The 17,393-nt window shown below is 31.9% G+C and overlaps 1 protein-coding gene across 5 annotated transcripts in view; it reads left to right on the forward strand.

Moving 5' to 3' along the window:
- The window catches only part of LOC141563691 (protein argonaute-3), a 90,697-nt gene that overhangs the window by 50,845 nt on the left and 22,459 nt on the right, over positions 1–17,393 (forward strand). For all 5 annotated transcript variants that reach the window (XM_074305115.1, XM_074305112.1, XM_074305113.1 and 2 more), the window contains exons 6-10: positions 6,137–6,271; positions 9,065–9,152; positions 9,303–9,450; positions 10,292–10,411; positions 16,866–16,988. In XM_074305115.1, the coding sequence (XP_074161216.1) occupies positions 6,137–6,271; positions 9,065–9,152; positions 9,303–9,450; positions 10,292–10,411; positions 16,866–16,988 (614 nt within the window). The remainder of the gene's footprint in view (positions 1–6,136; positions 6,272–9,064; positions 9,153–9,302; positions 9,451–10,291; positions 10,412–16,865; positions 16,989–17,393) is intronic.

The raw sequence follows: 17,393 nt of genomic DNA on the forward strand, positions 1-17,393 counted from the left end.
GTTCATATTAATCTTTCCAGGCCAACAATGTATTAATGTCTCAGTTTTCCCACATCCCCTCCAACACTGATAGTTATCTTTTCCTGTTATCTTAGCCAATCTGGGAGGTTTAAGGTAGTATCAGAGTTGTTTTAATTTGGATTTCTCTAAACAATAGTGATGTAAAGTATTTTTTTCATGTAAGTATAGATGACTTTAATTTAATCATCTGAAAATTGTTCATATCCTTTGATTATTTATCAATTGGGCAATGATTTATAATCTTATAAATTTGACACAGTTCTTTTTATATTTTAGAAATGAAACCTCTATCAGAAACACTGGCTGTAATAATTTTTTCTCAGCTTTGTATTTTCCTTTTAATCTTGTTTCTGTTGGTTTTGTTTGTGCAAAACCTTTTTAATTTAATGAGTTGTCCATTTTGCCTTTCATCATAATCTCTAGTTCTTCTTTGATCATAAATTCCTCCCTTCTCCAAAGATCTGATGAGTAAATTATCCCTTATTCTCCTAAGTTGGTTATGGTATCATCCTTTATGTGGAAATCATGTATCCATTTTGACCTTATTTTGGTATAGGGTGTGATATGTTGGTCTCTGCTGAGTTTCTGGCATACTATTTTCCAGTTTTCCCAGCAATTTTTGTCAAATCATGAGTTCTTATTTCAGAAGCTGAAGTTCGGGGGTTTATCAAATACTAGATTACTATAGGCTTTGCTATTGTGTTGTGTATATCTATAATCTATTCCATTGATCCACCACTCTATTTCTTAGCCAGTACCAGATGGTTTTGATGACTGCTGTTTTATAATAGTTTTAGTTTTGGTACTGCTAAGTCACCATCATTTGTATTTTTTTTCATTCTCTTTATATTCTTGACCTTTTTGATCTGATAGAAATATTTTCTTTTAAAAAAGCATAGCTCAAAACAAGATGGTATCACTTCACTCCTCCCACATATGTGGGAGGTCTATAAGTGTAATACATTGCACATATTTTTTAGCTTTTTTAGATGTTATATACTCTTTGGTTTTCATTTTCATTAGATGTTATATCAATTAGCACTCTGGAAAAGGGAAGAAAAAAGGGATACTAGTAGAAACTAGTGATGTAAAAATAAAGGAAGGCATCAGTAAAAACCATTTAAAAAAAAAGAAAGAAAGAAAAGAAAAACCAGCTTCACTAATATAGTGAGAGAGAGTTAAATAGGTAGCAGTTAATTTCAGAAAGACCTGGAGATTTACTGGCCTTCAAGTTCAGTGTGAATCAGTGTGATATGCAGTCAAGATTTTCATTTAAATTAAGCAACAGTAAGGAGGGGAAAAATTCGGAACAGAAGAGAGTACAAGGAATAATGTTGTAAAAAAAATTACCTATGCATATGTACTGTCAAAAAAAATGTTATAATTATAAAATTAATTTTAAAATAAATAAATAAATGGATGGACGAATTAATTAATTGAGCAACAGTTATAAAGTCCATTTCCTTAATATAAGGACTTTTTAAACTGCTAAATATTTTCTTTTAATCCAGTTTAAAATTGTAAAAACTTGAATGAAAATATATTTTCATTTGATCATTTATCTCACCACCCTAGCAAACACTTGCTCTCATCTAGTTCATAAATTTAGTTACCAAGGAAACAAAAACCTTGATTTGCAACTGTTGTGGGTGTAAGCTATTCATTTAGTAATTATCTTTAATAGACTTTGGCTACAGCTTATGTCATTTGATATTGGTGGGGCTGATGAATGATTGAAGAATGTTTTGTTATTTTAGGTTTTTAAATATTTTTTACTATTTCAAACCTCAGAACTTTAAAAAATGCTAGTTAGCTATTGTATATTGTATATTTGTCAAATTAAACAATAGATTTTTAGCCATAACTAAGTAGTGTTGATCAGAAATAGTAATGGAAATTATATTAGTTCATTTTAGCTTGTTTGATAAGCACATCAAAAGTCAAAATTGTAACATACTGAAGATTTTGAGTCTGTCATGATAGAGAAGTAGCTTATTGATACTGGAAGTACATTGTCAATTAATCATAATTTTAGAGCTAAAAAGGTTGTCATCTTATCCAGATTGAGGAAGATGAATGGTAGATACATTTAGTTGTTTGTCTGAAGTTTCACAACTAGTTTGTGACCAGAATTGGTACCTTGCTAGTCCAGTTCTCATTATAACCATTAGGGAATTCCTCAATCTAGAGGTCCTAAGATTCTTCTGAAAAGAGCTTCCATCTTGCTCCATTTGACTGAAGATCAACAAATCCAGAGACAAGCCTAGAAAATAAAATTCAGTTATCCTTAGCTGATGGGCAGTTGCCAGCTGACTAGCAACTCCAAGTAACCAAGGGAAATACACACATATATAGTATTTCACAAAGCCCCGGGCAATATTACAGACTTTTATTTGTAAGCTTTTTTTTTTTTTTTTTTCCTTAAGAAAAACAAGCTCAGTTATTCTAATTCTTACAAGTTCAATTTCTGTTAGGAAATAAAGAAATTTATAAGCCACCATAAGAGTTCAGAATTATGACTCAATTGGATCTCTTTCTGCTTATTGCAATTGTTCTGCATTAGTCATGTATATATAATATATTGTAATATTTTGAAGGATTGGCTTTTGGGGAATTATACAGACTGAAAAACACAAGGTAGTTAATGATTTATAAACTGGCAAACTCTAGACTTTGAATGTGGAACAAACTTATTTGTATTTATTCTTTTATTATGCCTAGTGTTGAGAATGTATGTATAATGTTAAGTACCAAGTACCTTGTTTCTCTCTTTTGAACTTTTTAATTGCCTAGTCCCTCTCTCTCTTGGAAATCTAGGACATGTGATAGTGATTTTTGTTTAGAATGGTGGCTGGATGGTTATTTATGTATTTGTCTTAACACTTTTTGAGAGCTACTGCCAATCTACCTTCTAGCCTTTACTTGGTTTTAGTCTTGCCACATAGTATTTTAAATTATTTACTATTGTAAAATACGTCAGTAATTTCTTATATAAGACCTTTTGGTTTACTTAATAATTACTATTAAAGTAAAATGTTTGACTGTGATAGCAAATGAATTGTTTAGATAGCTAGATCCAAAATAGTTTGGATTTTGCTTTTTAAATTTTAATCTGTTTTGGATGGAAACACTTTAAAAATGAACTAAACTCATTATACTCTTTCTAGATCACACATATGCAGGCAAATTTGCAGTATATTTCAGATGTTAAGAACATCCTGCACAGGTGATGTGATGAAAATGGTCTTTTAGGAATGTTATTCGAGCAATGCTGGATTGAAGTGAGATGTTAGGCTGTGACATGATAAATCCAAACCTAGGATGGTAACATTTGAAATGGGGGTTGAAGGGGATTTCTTGGGAAGAATTAATAAAATTTGGTGACTATTTGTGTATATTGGAGTGAATAAGAAATGATGAAGATTTTGTACTTGAAGATCTTTTAGTAAAAGTTTGATCCTATTGATTATTTTGTTTAAATGGGAAAAAATAGTAACAGTGATTTTGTTTGGTTTTATTAATTGGAAATAGGATCTACTTCTCTTCTATTTACTGTATCACATTCCCTACAAAATAACATTTATAGTTAAAATTTATATATTGGTTTACTATGTTCCAAGCACTATGCTGAGTACTTTACAATTATTTCATTTGATCTTCCTAGCAAACCTGGGAGGTAGACACCATTATTATTCCCATTTTACAGATGAGGAAATTGATGCAAATAGGTTGACTTAGCCAGGGTCATCCAGCTAATAAGCATCTGAAGCAGGATTTTAACTTGTGTCTTCCTGACTCTAAACTATCCATGGTACCATCTAGCTTCCCTACTAAGGGAAAAGATTTGGGAGAAAGAGAACTGTTCAAATTCATAAAATCTATAAGGCCAAGCTTTAAAACATATTTCTCTGTTGCACTTGAATGGTTTTATAAAGTTACTCCCAAGCTACTTCTCATGCCATCCTGGCTAGAAAAGCCAAAATAACTTTAATGTTTTTTATATAAAATACTGCTCAGTATTGTTTATGAGATCATGAAACCTTTGCTCTAAAGTTTAACATATTAACCTAAGTGAAAAGTTTTTATTGACTTCAATAGACGGTTTCTGGTATTCTAGATCCCTGGTATCAAAATAGCATCTGTCAAAATAAATGTTGCCTTTTAATTTCTAAAGATTTGATGTGAAAAAATAAACTTTCTATTCCAAAATATCTCAAAATTATCAAAAAGGGCTGGAATAAGCTCTTGTTCATAAATGTAATGCCATGTGGCATTTTATAGTTACAGATCATATACCACACATTGTTGATTGCCCTTATCCTCATTACAACCCTATCCAAGAAGTTATATAGGTAATATTGTTTATTTTCAAAACTGAAAATGAAGTTCCTAAAATCAAAATAACCTTCCCACCCCACCCCCAATGCCTATGTTTTTCAGTCACTAACATATGATAAATTCTTGTTGATTGATTGCAGAACATAGTGGTAGAAATTTCAGAAAATGCTACTACAATAAAACCAATATGAGATATAGTATGAAGCAGCATGGATATATCTGTACAGCAGAAGGAACAGTGGACTATGCGATAATAGAGTTGTGTCCTGATTCTGGTGCTTATTAAACCAAGGACACAGAGTTACCTAGTTACTTCCCTTTTAAGCCTTATTTTTCTCATCTTATAAATAGAGCAATGGTATTTGTGCAACATACCCCTCAGGGTGATCAAATGATACAGTGTATATAAACCATTTTATAAATATGAGGCTTTTTTTTTAGTTGTAGCTTTGTGTCTTAACTCTTTGATTAGGAATGAAACCTCAATTGTAGAATTATTTTTATGGAAAAATCATGCTATGGTTTTCAGAAACACATTGCTGCTCAAAGTGAATAGCCTGAAAGTACAAAAGCAAGTCTGTCTGTGTCTCACGTGAGCTGCATGTGTGCAGTACACATACATGCATAAAATTCCTATAAATTCCAAATAAAATAAGTCGTATTGGGACATATTTATTTATTTATTTATTGTTGTATCTTATTGACTATTGACATAGCAAGAAAAGCATCTTTTTGACAGCGCATTCATTAAATGTCTATTATTGACAAGGCACTGCTTGCTAGATGAGAGAAAGGGAACATCCTCTTAACTATATAGTGTTTAAAAACATTGAATAAAAAGCATAATATGACTTAACAGAACTAGGAGAATTGCATCAGCTCTAACTTGTAGCATGTCTTGATTGTGCAGACAGGAAAATTAAAGACTCTATATTTCTTACCCTTAATACTTTATATATTTTCCTCATTCATATGAGTCATTGGGTTTTATGATGATGATAAAAGGCAGGGATAGACCACAAATAGCCTATTTGCTTGGCTAGATTTTTTTTTTCTTTGAGGAAGAAAAAATGAGAATAAAAAAAAAATCTTGTCACAGATATATTTAAAAATTCTTCTAGATCTGATATAATTCATAACGGTTTGACTCAGTTTTTTTTTTTTGTTTGTTTTTGTTTTTTTTTTGGCTGAAGTAATTAGGGTTAAATGGCTTGACCAGGATCACACAACTAGGAAGTATTAAGTGTCTGAGTTCAAATTTGAACTCAGGTTCTCTTGACTTCAGGGCTGATGCTCTATCTACTGCCACCTAGCTGCCCCTAACTTAATCACTTTTAAAATTAATATACTATCATGGAAAGAACAGGAGGATAAGAGCCAGATAGCCTGTGTTTAAATGTACAAGTTGACTTAATCTTTTTGAGTCTCAATTTCCTTATCTGTGCAATGAAATTGAACTAAGTAATGCTATATGATGTTAACTTTACTGAAGTGATTTTAGACTGAAAAGAATTGTATAAAGAAGATTCATTCGTTGGTATTTTAGTAGTTATCTGCCACAAATCAGGTTAAGATCATGCCTCATGAATAGGATTTAAAAACAAGTCTATAATTGGTTATATTAGTAACTTTTGTTATATGTACCATTTATGAACTTTCGATCTATATATTTCTTTTAAATAGCATTTGAACTCTGTACAAAATAAATATGATAGAAGACTCCTTGATTCTTTAAAAAAAAAAAAAAAAAAAAAACAAACTTTTTTTCTCCTTCTAGTTTCTGCCACTGCCTTTTATAAAGCACAACCTGTAATTCAGTTCATGTGTGAAGTCCTTGACATTCATAATATTGATGAACAGCCAAGACCTCTGACTGATTCTCATCGGGTAAAATTCACTAAAGAGATAAAGGGTGAGTAGACAAGGGTGTCTTCATCTAGAATGGCTTCTATAATGACTAAAAATGGAATGATGATTATAGCTTTTTTTTTTTGTTTCATAATCCAAGTTGTTTTTCATGTATCATATCACCAGTAAGACTATTCCCCAAATTGTCATGTACATTCATATCTACAGCATCTTTAAGTAAGGTTTTATTTAGCTTCATCTGCAAGAAATGAAATAGCAAATAATGAAAATATTCTGTACTTTTTCAAAGTAGGATTGGCCATTGTTATGCAAAATAAAATTTGTGCCAATTAATATTTTGACTGGATACCAAAATTACTACCCTACCTGGAATGTTGTTGGTAGGAACCATCTTTTGCCATGCCCTTAAAAAGCAGGCAACTTATCTCTCAGGTGTGTTTAATTTTCAAAACTAGAGTGCTTAATCTTTGATAATGTCTAATCCAATGGCTTTCTTAAGTTTTTGTGAAATGATATAATGCAGAGTGTCAAGCATTACCTCCCCAAGTTCTTTCTACTTTCTGTTCATTTAAAAACATTTGGAATGTGAAGCTAATCAACCTTGTTTAATATATGTTGTTTGGAGTAGTGCAGACTAAAGACAGAGTTAGTCACATATTTGCCATTGATTAATTGAGATCCTAACAATTTTAGTTCATTGGCAAAAATTTGTGTACAATTACTTGGAAAAGTGATGTCAAACAGATTAATTTTCCTATCATCTGAGTAGCACAGCCTTCACTTAGTATAAATGGTAATTAATTTACAAAATGCTCATAGCCAAGAATAGATACATCATCTTTTTTAAAAAGTATTCTTGGGGAATATGTTTTGGTTTAATGAATTTAGACCATTCCAGCTGTCTACTGTAAATGTTTTAGAATGTCAAATAGTACTGTGAAGTGATATCTGCTGCTTCACCAACAGACCTTAATACTATGCCTGTCGTCAAGAGAAGAAAGATTAGAATTTCTCCTGCTTTGAAAATAAGATCTAAGTTTCACTTTAAGAAATGCTGCTCAAGTGCTACAACAAGAAACTTTTATTTTAATCTTGCCTACTATGTCATTGTCATTACATGATTAGCTTAACAGCACAGTTTGCATTTTCTAGGAGATAGTGCAGAACCATTAATACGTTACCATCTAAGTGCCATAGTTTCCAATGGAGTTGCTGCTTAGTTACCACCTCAATATCATAAAATCACATACATTACTTTGGGTAACTATGCAATCAACTCATATCACCACTCTATCACAGAAAATACAAGATGTACAGAACAAGGATTCAGCTGCTGCCCGAAGAGCATGGAATCGAGCTTAACTTCAACTGCTCAGGGGCCCAAAGAAATGACTGAAAAATCACTAGAAATCATTATAAAGTTGATGTTATAGTGAAGGTAAAGCCAAGTTTATAGGTTAAATATTTGATTAAAGCCAACCAAACATTTGGTTGGGTGGAGGTGGTGGGGAGGGGAATGGGCACCAAAACATTTAGCCACATTTAAAAAAACTAAGGTTTTTATATCTTTTTAACAATGATTTGAGTATTTAGTTTCTGTTATCTTATGGTTGGGAAAATGGTGGGGTGGTGACTGGCTAATAATAGCATTTTTCTACAATAATGGCATTTAAGTACTTCTCATTGATACGTCGAGTTTTTTTTTCTTTACTTACTGCTATGAGGAAGACAGTTTTAAAGAGTTAATAAAATATATATGCCAACAATAGAAAGGCAAGCAAACAAATTTTGGCCCTTCATGCTACGCACATTAAATGGAAAATATACATAATTTTCAATCTATTCCCAGAAAGAACCCTGATATCAGGCATATTGGTACAAAGTGTGCCATGTAGGAAGTGGAAGCACATATTCTTATTTTCCATGGTATTATTTTGCTTCCAGTTGAAATTTTTCTTGTATTTCTACTAATATTTAATAATAATCTAGGAAACATTGATTAATTTAGCCATTTTCCATAATTGGACTGTAGAAATCTTAAGGGAAATTTGTTTTTATAACAATAAAAATATAGTTGCAGTAAGAGTTTGAAACTCATTTAGGATGTTTGCAGAGCTTTATTAATGAATTATTGTCCATTTCAGAGGAGAAATCAGTTGAAATGATTCAGATAGCTAATTAGGCAATCTTTTTTCCAGTATATTGTATTAGCCTTAATTATTCTACAGAAAAATCTGAGTTTTGACTGATAGAAATTTTTGTGAGGGTCACCTCAAGGAGTTACCAGTAAAATTTTCTGCTTCCTTATTGACTCAGTTAATAATTTGCTAACAAGTTTTTATGAAGTATATCACCAAGAAAGTATTGAAGCAAAATCTTTTAGGAGGTTTAAGAAACATTTAGGTTGTCTCTTGTTAGGACATAAAGTAGCTCCATATAAAATAGCTCCCCTTGTATACTAGGATCTTTTCAAGATAGCTCTTGTCAGTCAGTACATTAGTAAATCAGGCTTATCATATTTAATTTTTGCACTCTCACAGTTTCCCTTCTAAACATCTGGATTTTATGACCAATAGATGTTTGTTTATAGTAAACCTTTGTCCCCTGACTTGCAGGGGATACTAATTCATAGAGTTTTCATTTTTTACGTATAGAACCTTTGAAGGGAACTGAACTGGGTATGATATTCCCTAAATATTTTAGTCTATCAATTAAAGAAGTGACTCTTTAGTTCTTGTGATAGTAGACAGGCTTCTCTCTTGTTTTTTATATGTTCAAATGCAAATATATTTTATATACAACCATTTGTAACTCCGGTTTTTGTTATTGGGTACAGGTCTGAAGGTTGAAGTGACTCATTGTGGAACAATGAGGCGGAAATATCGTGTTTGTAATGTAACAAGGAGACCTGCCAGTCATCAAACGTAAGAGAAGCTGGTATTTGTAAGTGGATAAAAATGTGTAGGAAATGTTCCAGCACTAAATAGATTGGGAACTTTGCTCATTCATAATAGAATGATAATCGATGATCTTACTTTCCATGTTATTTCTAAAAATCTTTCTTTGTTTTCCAGCTTTCCTTTACAGTTAGAAAATGGCCAAACAGTAGAAAGGACAGTGGCACAATATTTTAGAGAGAAGTACAACCTCCAGCTGAAGTATCCTCACCTTCCCTGTCTTCAAGTGGGACAGGAGCAGAAGCATACTTACCTGCCTCTGGAAGTAATTAAAGCTGCTTGTCATGGTTTATAATTTATAGTTTTGGGAACTGGTTTTTATTGTTGTTGTTGAGTTACTTTTTCAAATGTTTTGAAATGATTGTTTTTCAAATGTTTGTTCTAATGTTTATGACCTCATTTGGGTTTTCTTGGCAAAAATATCGAAATGGTTTGATATTTCCTTCTCCAACTCATTTGATAAATGAGGAAACTGAGGCAAACAGCTAAATGACTTGCCCAGGTTCACACGATTAGTAAGTGTCTGATGTCAGATTTGAATTCAGGAAGAGGAGTCTTCCTGACTACAAGCCTGGCACTCTATCCACTGTGCCACCTTGCTGCACCATGAGATCTCTTAGAACATGTAAATAATAGATTAATAATATACTTAGTGATCCATGAAGTATCCCTAGGATGTGGTGTATTCAAATTTTTTATACAATCTTTCTTCTTCTCCCTTCTAATAAATAAGCAAACTATAAATTAAATTCCACAAATTGTCCCTATTTAAAAATGGAAAAATCTTTCTACTTTTCAAAAGTTTCTTAAACTTTTCACAGATGAGGAAATATAGGCAAATGGAGGTTAAATGACTTGCCTAGGGTCATCTATCTAGTAAGTGTCTGAGGTCCAATTTAATTCAGCTATTCCTGATTCCAGACCTAGCACTCTTATCCACTACACCATATAGATACTTAAGTAGAGTTTTGTGGAAGTAGAAGAATCACACCAAATTTTGTATAGAATGGTTTGGTTTTGTTTGAGTTTTTTATTTTTAAATTTGTTTGGTTTTTTAAGAAGAACTCAAATGACATGTAGAACATAATCTTTATCCCCATTTGTAGGTCTGTAATATTGTGGCAGGACAGCGGTGCATTAAGAAGCTTACTGACAATCAGACATCCACCATGATCAAGGCAACTGCAAGATCTGCTCCTGATAGACAAGAAGAAATTAGCAGATTGGTTAGTTTTTTATTAATCCTTTAAAATCTGAGAAGTCACAGCAAGTCACAAGAGAACTCTTATTCCTTGGTCCACATCTAATCCAAATTTTTCTTCCTTTGCACTCTTCCTTTACCCTACTTCCCCAGTTGCATCTATATAGATTTTCCTTTGTCTCCTAAAGACAAGAATCCACTTCTGCTCCTAAAGCAGAATCCACTCTCCATTTCAGCTCTAGAAACCGTTAAGCAAACATTAAGTTTCTGCTATGCTAAGGTATGGGAATATTACAACAAAAATAAAAATAGTCCATGTTTTCAGAGAGCTTGCATTTTATTAAGAGAATTCAAGAACACAATTTTATACAAAATAATTTGAGTATAAAGGCATTGCTCACAGGGAGGAACAGGTAGGAGATGGTGTATGTTTGCGGTTCAAAGCAAAAAAAGGAATTTCAAACATGAGGAATAGTCTTTGCACAGGCTTTAAATTAAGTGGTGCTTCAGATGAACAGGTAGTAGGCCAGTTTGACTGGCTCTTAGGATATATGAAGGAGAGTAATGAATCCTAAGCCTAGAAATATATAGGCATGAACCTAAATGTAAATGACCTTTTTTATTCCCCCTTTTCCCAAAATCAAATTTATTATACGGTAAGAACTATATCAGTTATACATGTAAAAACATGCAAAACATATTTCCATATTTGTCATGTTACCCAAAAAAGGCAAGAAAAGTAAAATAAAAAAATTTTGCTTCAGTCTGCATTCAGACTTCAATTTTTTCTCTAATGGTAAGTAACATTTTTCATCATGAGTCCTTTGAAATTGTTTGGGATCATTGTCTTGACAAGAGTTGCCAAGTCTTCTCATAGCTGATCATCCTTAAAATGTAACTATTACTACGTACAATCTTCTCTTAGTTCTACTCATTTCATTTTGCCTTAATTCATATAAGTTTGTCCAGGTTTTCTGAAACTACCTTGCTCATGATTTCTTCTAGCACAATAGCATTGCATCACAGTCATATACTGCATCTTTCCATTCCCCAGTTTATGGGCATCCCCTCAGTTTCTAATTCTTTACCATTTCAAAAACCTACTATAAATATGTATGTATGATCTTCTTCCTTTTGATTTGCTGTCTTTGGAATATAGGACTAGTAATAGTATTCTTGGATTAAAGGGTATACACAATTTTATAGAAATCCCTTTAGACATAGTTCCAAATTGTTCTTCAGAATAGTTGGACCAGTTCATAATTTCACCAGCAATTCATTATCAGTTTCTAATTTTTTGCATCTTCTTCCACATTTGTCATTTTGCTTTTTGTTAATATTAGTCCATCTGGTATGAGCTCGTACCTCAAAGTTGGTTTAATTTCCATTTCTCTAATCAATGTTTTTCACTTGATTATATAGATCTTTGATTTCCTCTTCTGCAAACTGCCTGTTCATATCCTTTTACCATCTAGCACTTGGGTAATGATTCTTATTATTAAAAATTTGGCTTTGTTCCATATATGAGAAATAAGGCCTTTATTAGGAAAAAACTTGCTATAAAATTTTTTTCAGATTTCCTATTTTCCTTCTAATATTGACTGCATTGATTTTGTTCAAAACCTTTAAGTTAATGTATGAAAATTATCCATTTAACTTTCCATGATCCTCTTTCTCTTGTTTGGTCACAATTCTTTCCTTATACATAGATCTGATAGGTAAAATTTTCTAAGCTTCTCTAATTTGCTTATGATAATATGCTGTCTGCAAAGACTGGTAGTTTTGTTTCCTTATTGCTTATTCTAATTCTTTCAATGTTGCTTTCTCCTCTTATTCCTATAGCTAGCATTTCTAGTACAGTATTGAATAGTATTATTAATAATAGACAATCTTACTTCACTCCTGATCTTATTGGAAAGATTTCTAATTCACAGATAATTGCTTGCTCTTGGTTTTAGATAGATATTGTTTATTATTTTAAAGAAAGCTCCATTTATCCCCTACATTTCCTGTTGTTTTTAATTGGATTGAGTATTGCATTTTGTCAGAAGCTTTTTCAGCATCCATAATTGTGATTTTTGTTGGTCTTATTATTGATATGGACAATTATGCTTATAGTTTTCCTAATATTGGACCAGCCCTGATCTCTGATATAAATCCCACCTGGTTGTAGTGTATGATCTTTGTCATATATTGTTGTAATCTCCTTGCTAGTGTTTTATCTAAAATTTTTTGCATTGCTATTCATTAGAAAATTGGTCTACAATTTTTTTTCTGTTTTTTCTTTTCTTGGTTCAAACATCAAAATGTTTTTACCTATTTTTTTCCCAGATAGTTTATATGGTATTAGAATTAATTGTTCTTTAAATATATGGTAGAATTCACTTGTGAATCTATCTGACCCTGAGGATTTTTCCTTAGGGAGCTCATTGATGGCTTGTTCAATTTCTTTTTCTAAGGTAAGGTTATTTAAGCATTCTCTTTCCTTTTCTGTTTATCTGAGCAATTTATGTTTTTGTAAATACCTCTCCATTTCTAAGGATTGTCAGATTTATTGGCAAGTAATTAAGCAAAATAATTCTTGGGTTGCTTTAATTTCCTCTTTATTAACAATCTATTCACTCTTCATTTTTCATACTAGTAATTTGGTTTTCATCTTTTAAAAAAATTATCTTTTTTTATAAAATCAGCTCCCAGTTTTATAAAAGTTAAATGGTTTTTACTTTCAATTTTATCATCTCTCTTGATTTTCATGATTTCTACTTTTAATTTGTTTTTCTGGTTTATTTTTTTAATTGCATGTCCAGGTGATTGATCTGCTCTTTTACTTTTTTTATTGATACATATTTAGAGATATAAATTTTCCCAATTTCCCCTGCTGCTTTGACTGCATACCACAAATTTTAATATATTGTTCATCATTGCCATTATCTTTAAAAGTATTGATTGCTTCTATGATTTGTTCTTTGACCAGCTAATTCTTTAGGATTAGATTATTTGGTTCCCAATTAATTTTTAATCTATGCTTCAAAGGCCCTTATTGAATATGAAATTTTTTGCATCATGGCCTTAAAAGGGTGCATTTAATTTTTCTGCTTTTCTGAATTTGTTTGAGAGGTTTTTATGCCATAGTCAGTTTTTGTGAAGGGATTATGTGAAAGTGAGAAAAAGATATATCTCTTTCTTTTCCCATTCAGTCTTTTCCAGAGATTGATCATATTTAACTTTCTAAAATTCTATTCATCAGTGTCTGTTGGGGAAAAAAAGTCTTCCCACCAACAAGATAGAGCCCTCCCATGGCTCTTGACTGCAAGAAAACAAAACATAGATAAGTCTGTTTAGAAACAGAGATCACAATGAGGAGAAACTAGTTTGCTTGAGGTAAGCCAAGCCAAGAGCTCCATCAGGATTCTAAAGTGGTTGGGTAAGCAATGAGCGTGATTAGCACATATAGAATGGGACAGTTATTAAATTATAATGGCAAAGCTGTTGGTACTAACATTTCATACCCTTCACTCTGCCTGGAGCATGACCCATATGTTATCCTTTCAGTCTTTTGTATGATCATGTTTCTACAATGAGATAAGCAAAGAGCAAATAAAAGTGAATTCATTTGGGAATGTAAAAAATAAAATTCTCCATCTCTTTAAGTTTCTTATTTTATGGTTAGATTTATCCTAGTTCTAAGGGGGGAAAGTTGAAGTTCCCATTATTATAGTTAATTTTATTGTCTATTTTCTTCTGTGACTCATTTAACTTTTAAGGCTTTGGAAGCTATGCCGTTTTGTGTACATTTGTATATATAAAAAATATAACATATGTACATACATAACATATATGGTATTGATATTACTTCGTTGTCTATAGTACCTTTTAGCAAAATATAGTATCCTTGATTATCCCTTTAGGTTGTCTGTTTATGCTTTTACTTTATTTGAAGTCATGATTAGTACCCCTTCCTTTTTTTTTTTAAACCATAGCTGAAGCATAATAGTTTCTACTCTAGCCTATTATAGTCTTTTTGTTTCAAGTATGTTTCTTTGAAAACAAAATATAGTTGGATTCTGGTTTCTAATCTATTCTGCTATCTCTTTTATAGTTGAGTTCATACTGTTCACTTTCACACTTAGTATTACTAACTGTATCATTCCATCCTGTTTTCATTTGTTTATGCTTCTCTCTTTCATTTTACTCTTCAAAAGTCTATTTTGCTTTCTTTCATCCACCCTCTCTGCTCTCATCTTCTTTTTCCCCCTTCTGCTCCTACTTCCTTTCTGGATAAGATAGACTTCATTTAGGGAGTGGAAGGAGTGGCAGGTATGGGGAGATAGATTCTTCCATTTAAGGGATTGAAGATGGTAATAAGCTTTCAAAGTTCAAGAAAACAAGCCATCAGGGGTCCAGGCTTGGCCAAAAGTCAAATGGTGAGAAGTAAGGTTTCAAAAAATATATCTGCTCTAACACGGTAGCAGCAGAGATGTAGACACATTCATCCATTGACCATGATGAATTTGGAAATAAAATTTTTAATGTTACTTTTGAGCTCTCTTTCCTCAGGGACTGAAATTGTATAAAGAAAAATGCACTCTTAAATATTGGAAGTAAATGTTTGAACTTGAGGTCTTGCTATATCTTTGAAGTAAATACTCTTATTTTTTTAAAATCTCATTTTGTCTGTAGTGTAGAGAGTAGATTAGCACAGAAAAAAAATAGAACCAGGGAGACCTAATGAGACTTGAACTGGAATGGGGTACTATGTAAAGATAAAGAAGAGGTAAATACAAGAGACCACTGTAAAGGTGGAAACCATAAATAAGACTTTGCAACTGAATATGGGCAGTGAGGGAAAGGAAGGAATAGAGAGGAAGAGTGTGCTAAGGCTGCAGAACTGGATGATTAGAAGGATGAAGAGTAATGCCTTCAATAGAATTACTACTGTTCCAATTCTGTTAGATCTTAGTAATGGAAAAGAATATTGTGTGGTTTGAAAGAGATGGTCTCTGTTAGACTCTGACCATTTCCCTGTTAGACATTGAGATTACACTCTTGTTTTCTACAGTTATGCGTATTTTTGCTATGTAAAATCTGAACAGATATAAAAAATAGCAAACTAATAGTTTTGGGATATTGTCTCAACAGTATAATTATTGGTCAAGTGATATGATTACTTTGTATCTTTTACTCTATTGTTCTCAGGAAAGATTCTATAGGTTTTTACATTACATCAGTGAACAAAACTACCTGTTTCTCCACATCCCTACCATTTTTTTCATTAATTGGATGTGAATACTTCAAAGTTTAATTTATATCTCTCTCTGAGACATCTTGAATAGTGAACATTCATATCTTGAATGGGTAAACATTTTATATTTCTTTAATGAATTGTGCACATTTTTTGAGCATTTATCTATTATTCATTAGGAGTTACCTTTATATATTTAATATTAAGCATTCCTTGACCTATTTTTAGCTTAACTTTTTATGTGTTCTGTTTATCATAGATTCTGTCTTTTGCAACTATATTTCATTGTATAGAAAATTTTCATTTTAATATAGCTGAGCATATTTTTTTCTTAATTCCCTCTTTCCATTGAATAGAAATAGGAAATCCCTTCTCCACAATTGAGATACATATATATTTTAAATTTTTTTCATGTTTTAAGTCTTTTCATTTAGCTGTAATTTACTAAATTATATAATTTAAATATAATAAGGATTTAAATCTTATTTTCAACCAACTTACTGAACAGTTTCCCAGGTATTTTTATTAAATAACCTTTTCCTCAGTTTTTATCTTATAGGCTTGTCCAACTAATTTTACTTACCTACATTGTTTTTTCTTTATTATGAGAGCATTTAAGCTTGCTTTGAAGAACACTTTATTATTACCACATTGGTACAGGTGTGAAAGTTCTAGTTTCATATTAGATTATAATTGTCATATCTTTGATTTTCTGTGATTGCAGTAAATGCCAAGTCTTGTCAGTAAATGTCATTATGTAGAAATCTGTTCCATAAAAATAGGATTTTTTTTCCTGAGGCAATTGGGGTTAAGTGACTTGCCCAAGGTTACACAGGTAAGAAGTGTTGTGTCTGAGACCAGATTTGAACTCAGTTCCTCCTGATTTTAGGGCTGGTGCTCTATCCACTGGTGAAGAACCACTTGTTTATTTGCCATTTTCAGATATATCTTTTAGAGATATATCCTTCAACTTAGTTGTTTTTTTTTTTTAAAGAAACATTATAAAAATTTAGTAATCATATTTGGGATAGGAATAAAATAAATTCATCAATTTGACATTTTGATCAGTGTTAGCTATCTCATATTGTAAAATTTTGTGGAAATTGTTAGAACCTTGACAGCAAAACAAATCTACCAAAAAACACAAGCTTAACTATTGAAGAATAACTAGTTTCTAAATACCAAGTGACTAAATTCTTTTTTTCTTAACAGTTGCAATTTATTTTCCTGTATTTAGGTAAGAAGTGCAAATTATGATGCTGACCCATTTGTTCAGGAGTTTCAGTTTAAAGTTCGGGATGAAATGGCCCGTGTAACAGGACGTGTACTCCCTGCTCCTATGCTGCAGTATGGAGGACGGGTAAAAGCCCTCACTTGTCTCTTCTTCCCACATATTTCATTTTTCAAGAGTGGCACAGAAGGATAGCTGATTTGGGCTAGCATTTTAAAGCCTATTCCAGCTCTTCTTTTTATTTATTTATTTGTTTGTTTGTTTCTTTGTTTATTTTTATAATTATAACATTTTCTTTGACAGTACATATGCATAGGTAATTTTTTTTTTTTTTACATTATCCCTTGTGTACTCCCTTCTGTTCCAAATTTTTCCCCTCCTTCCCTCCACCCCTTCCCCTAGATGGCAGGTATTCCCATACATATTAAATATCTTATAGTTTATCCTAGGTACAATATATATATATGCAGAACCGAATTTTGTTGTTGTTGTTGTTGCAAAGGAAGGATTGTATTCGGAAGGTAAAAATAATCT

The sequence above is a fragment of the Sminthopsis crassicaudata genome, chromosome 3 (genome assembly GCF_048593235.1).
Source record: "Sminthopsis crassicaudata isolate SCR6 chromosome 3, ASM4859323v1, whole genome shotgun sequence".
Lineage (NCBI taxonomy): Eukaryota > Metazoa > Chordata > Mammalia > Dasyuromorphia > Dasyuridae > Sminthopsis > Sminthopsis crassicaudata.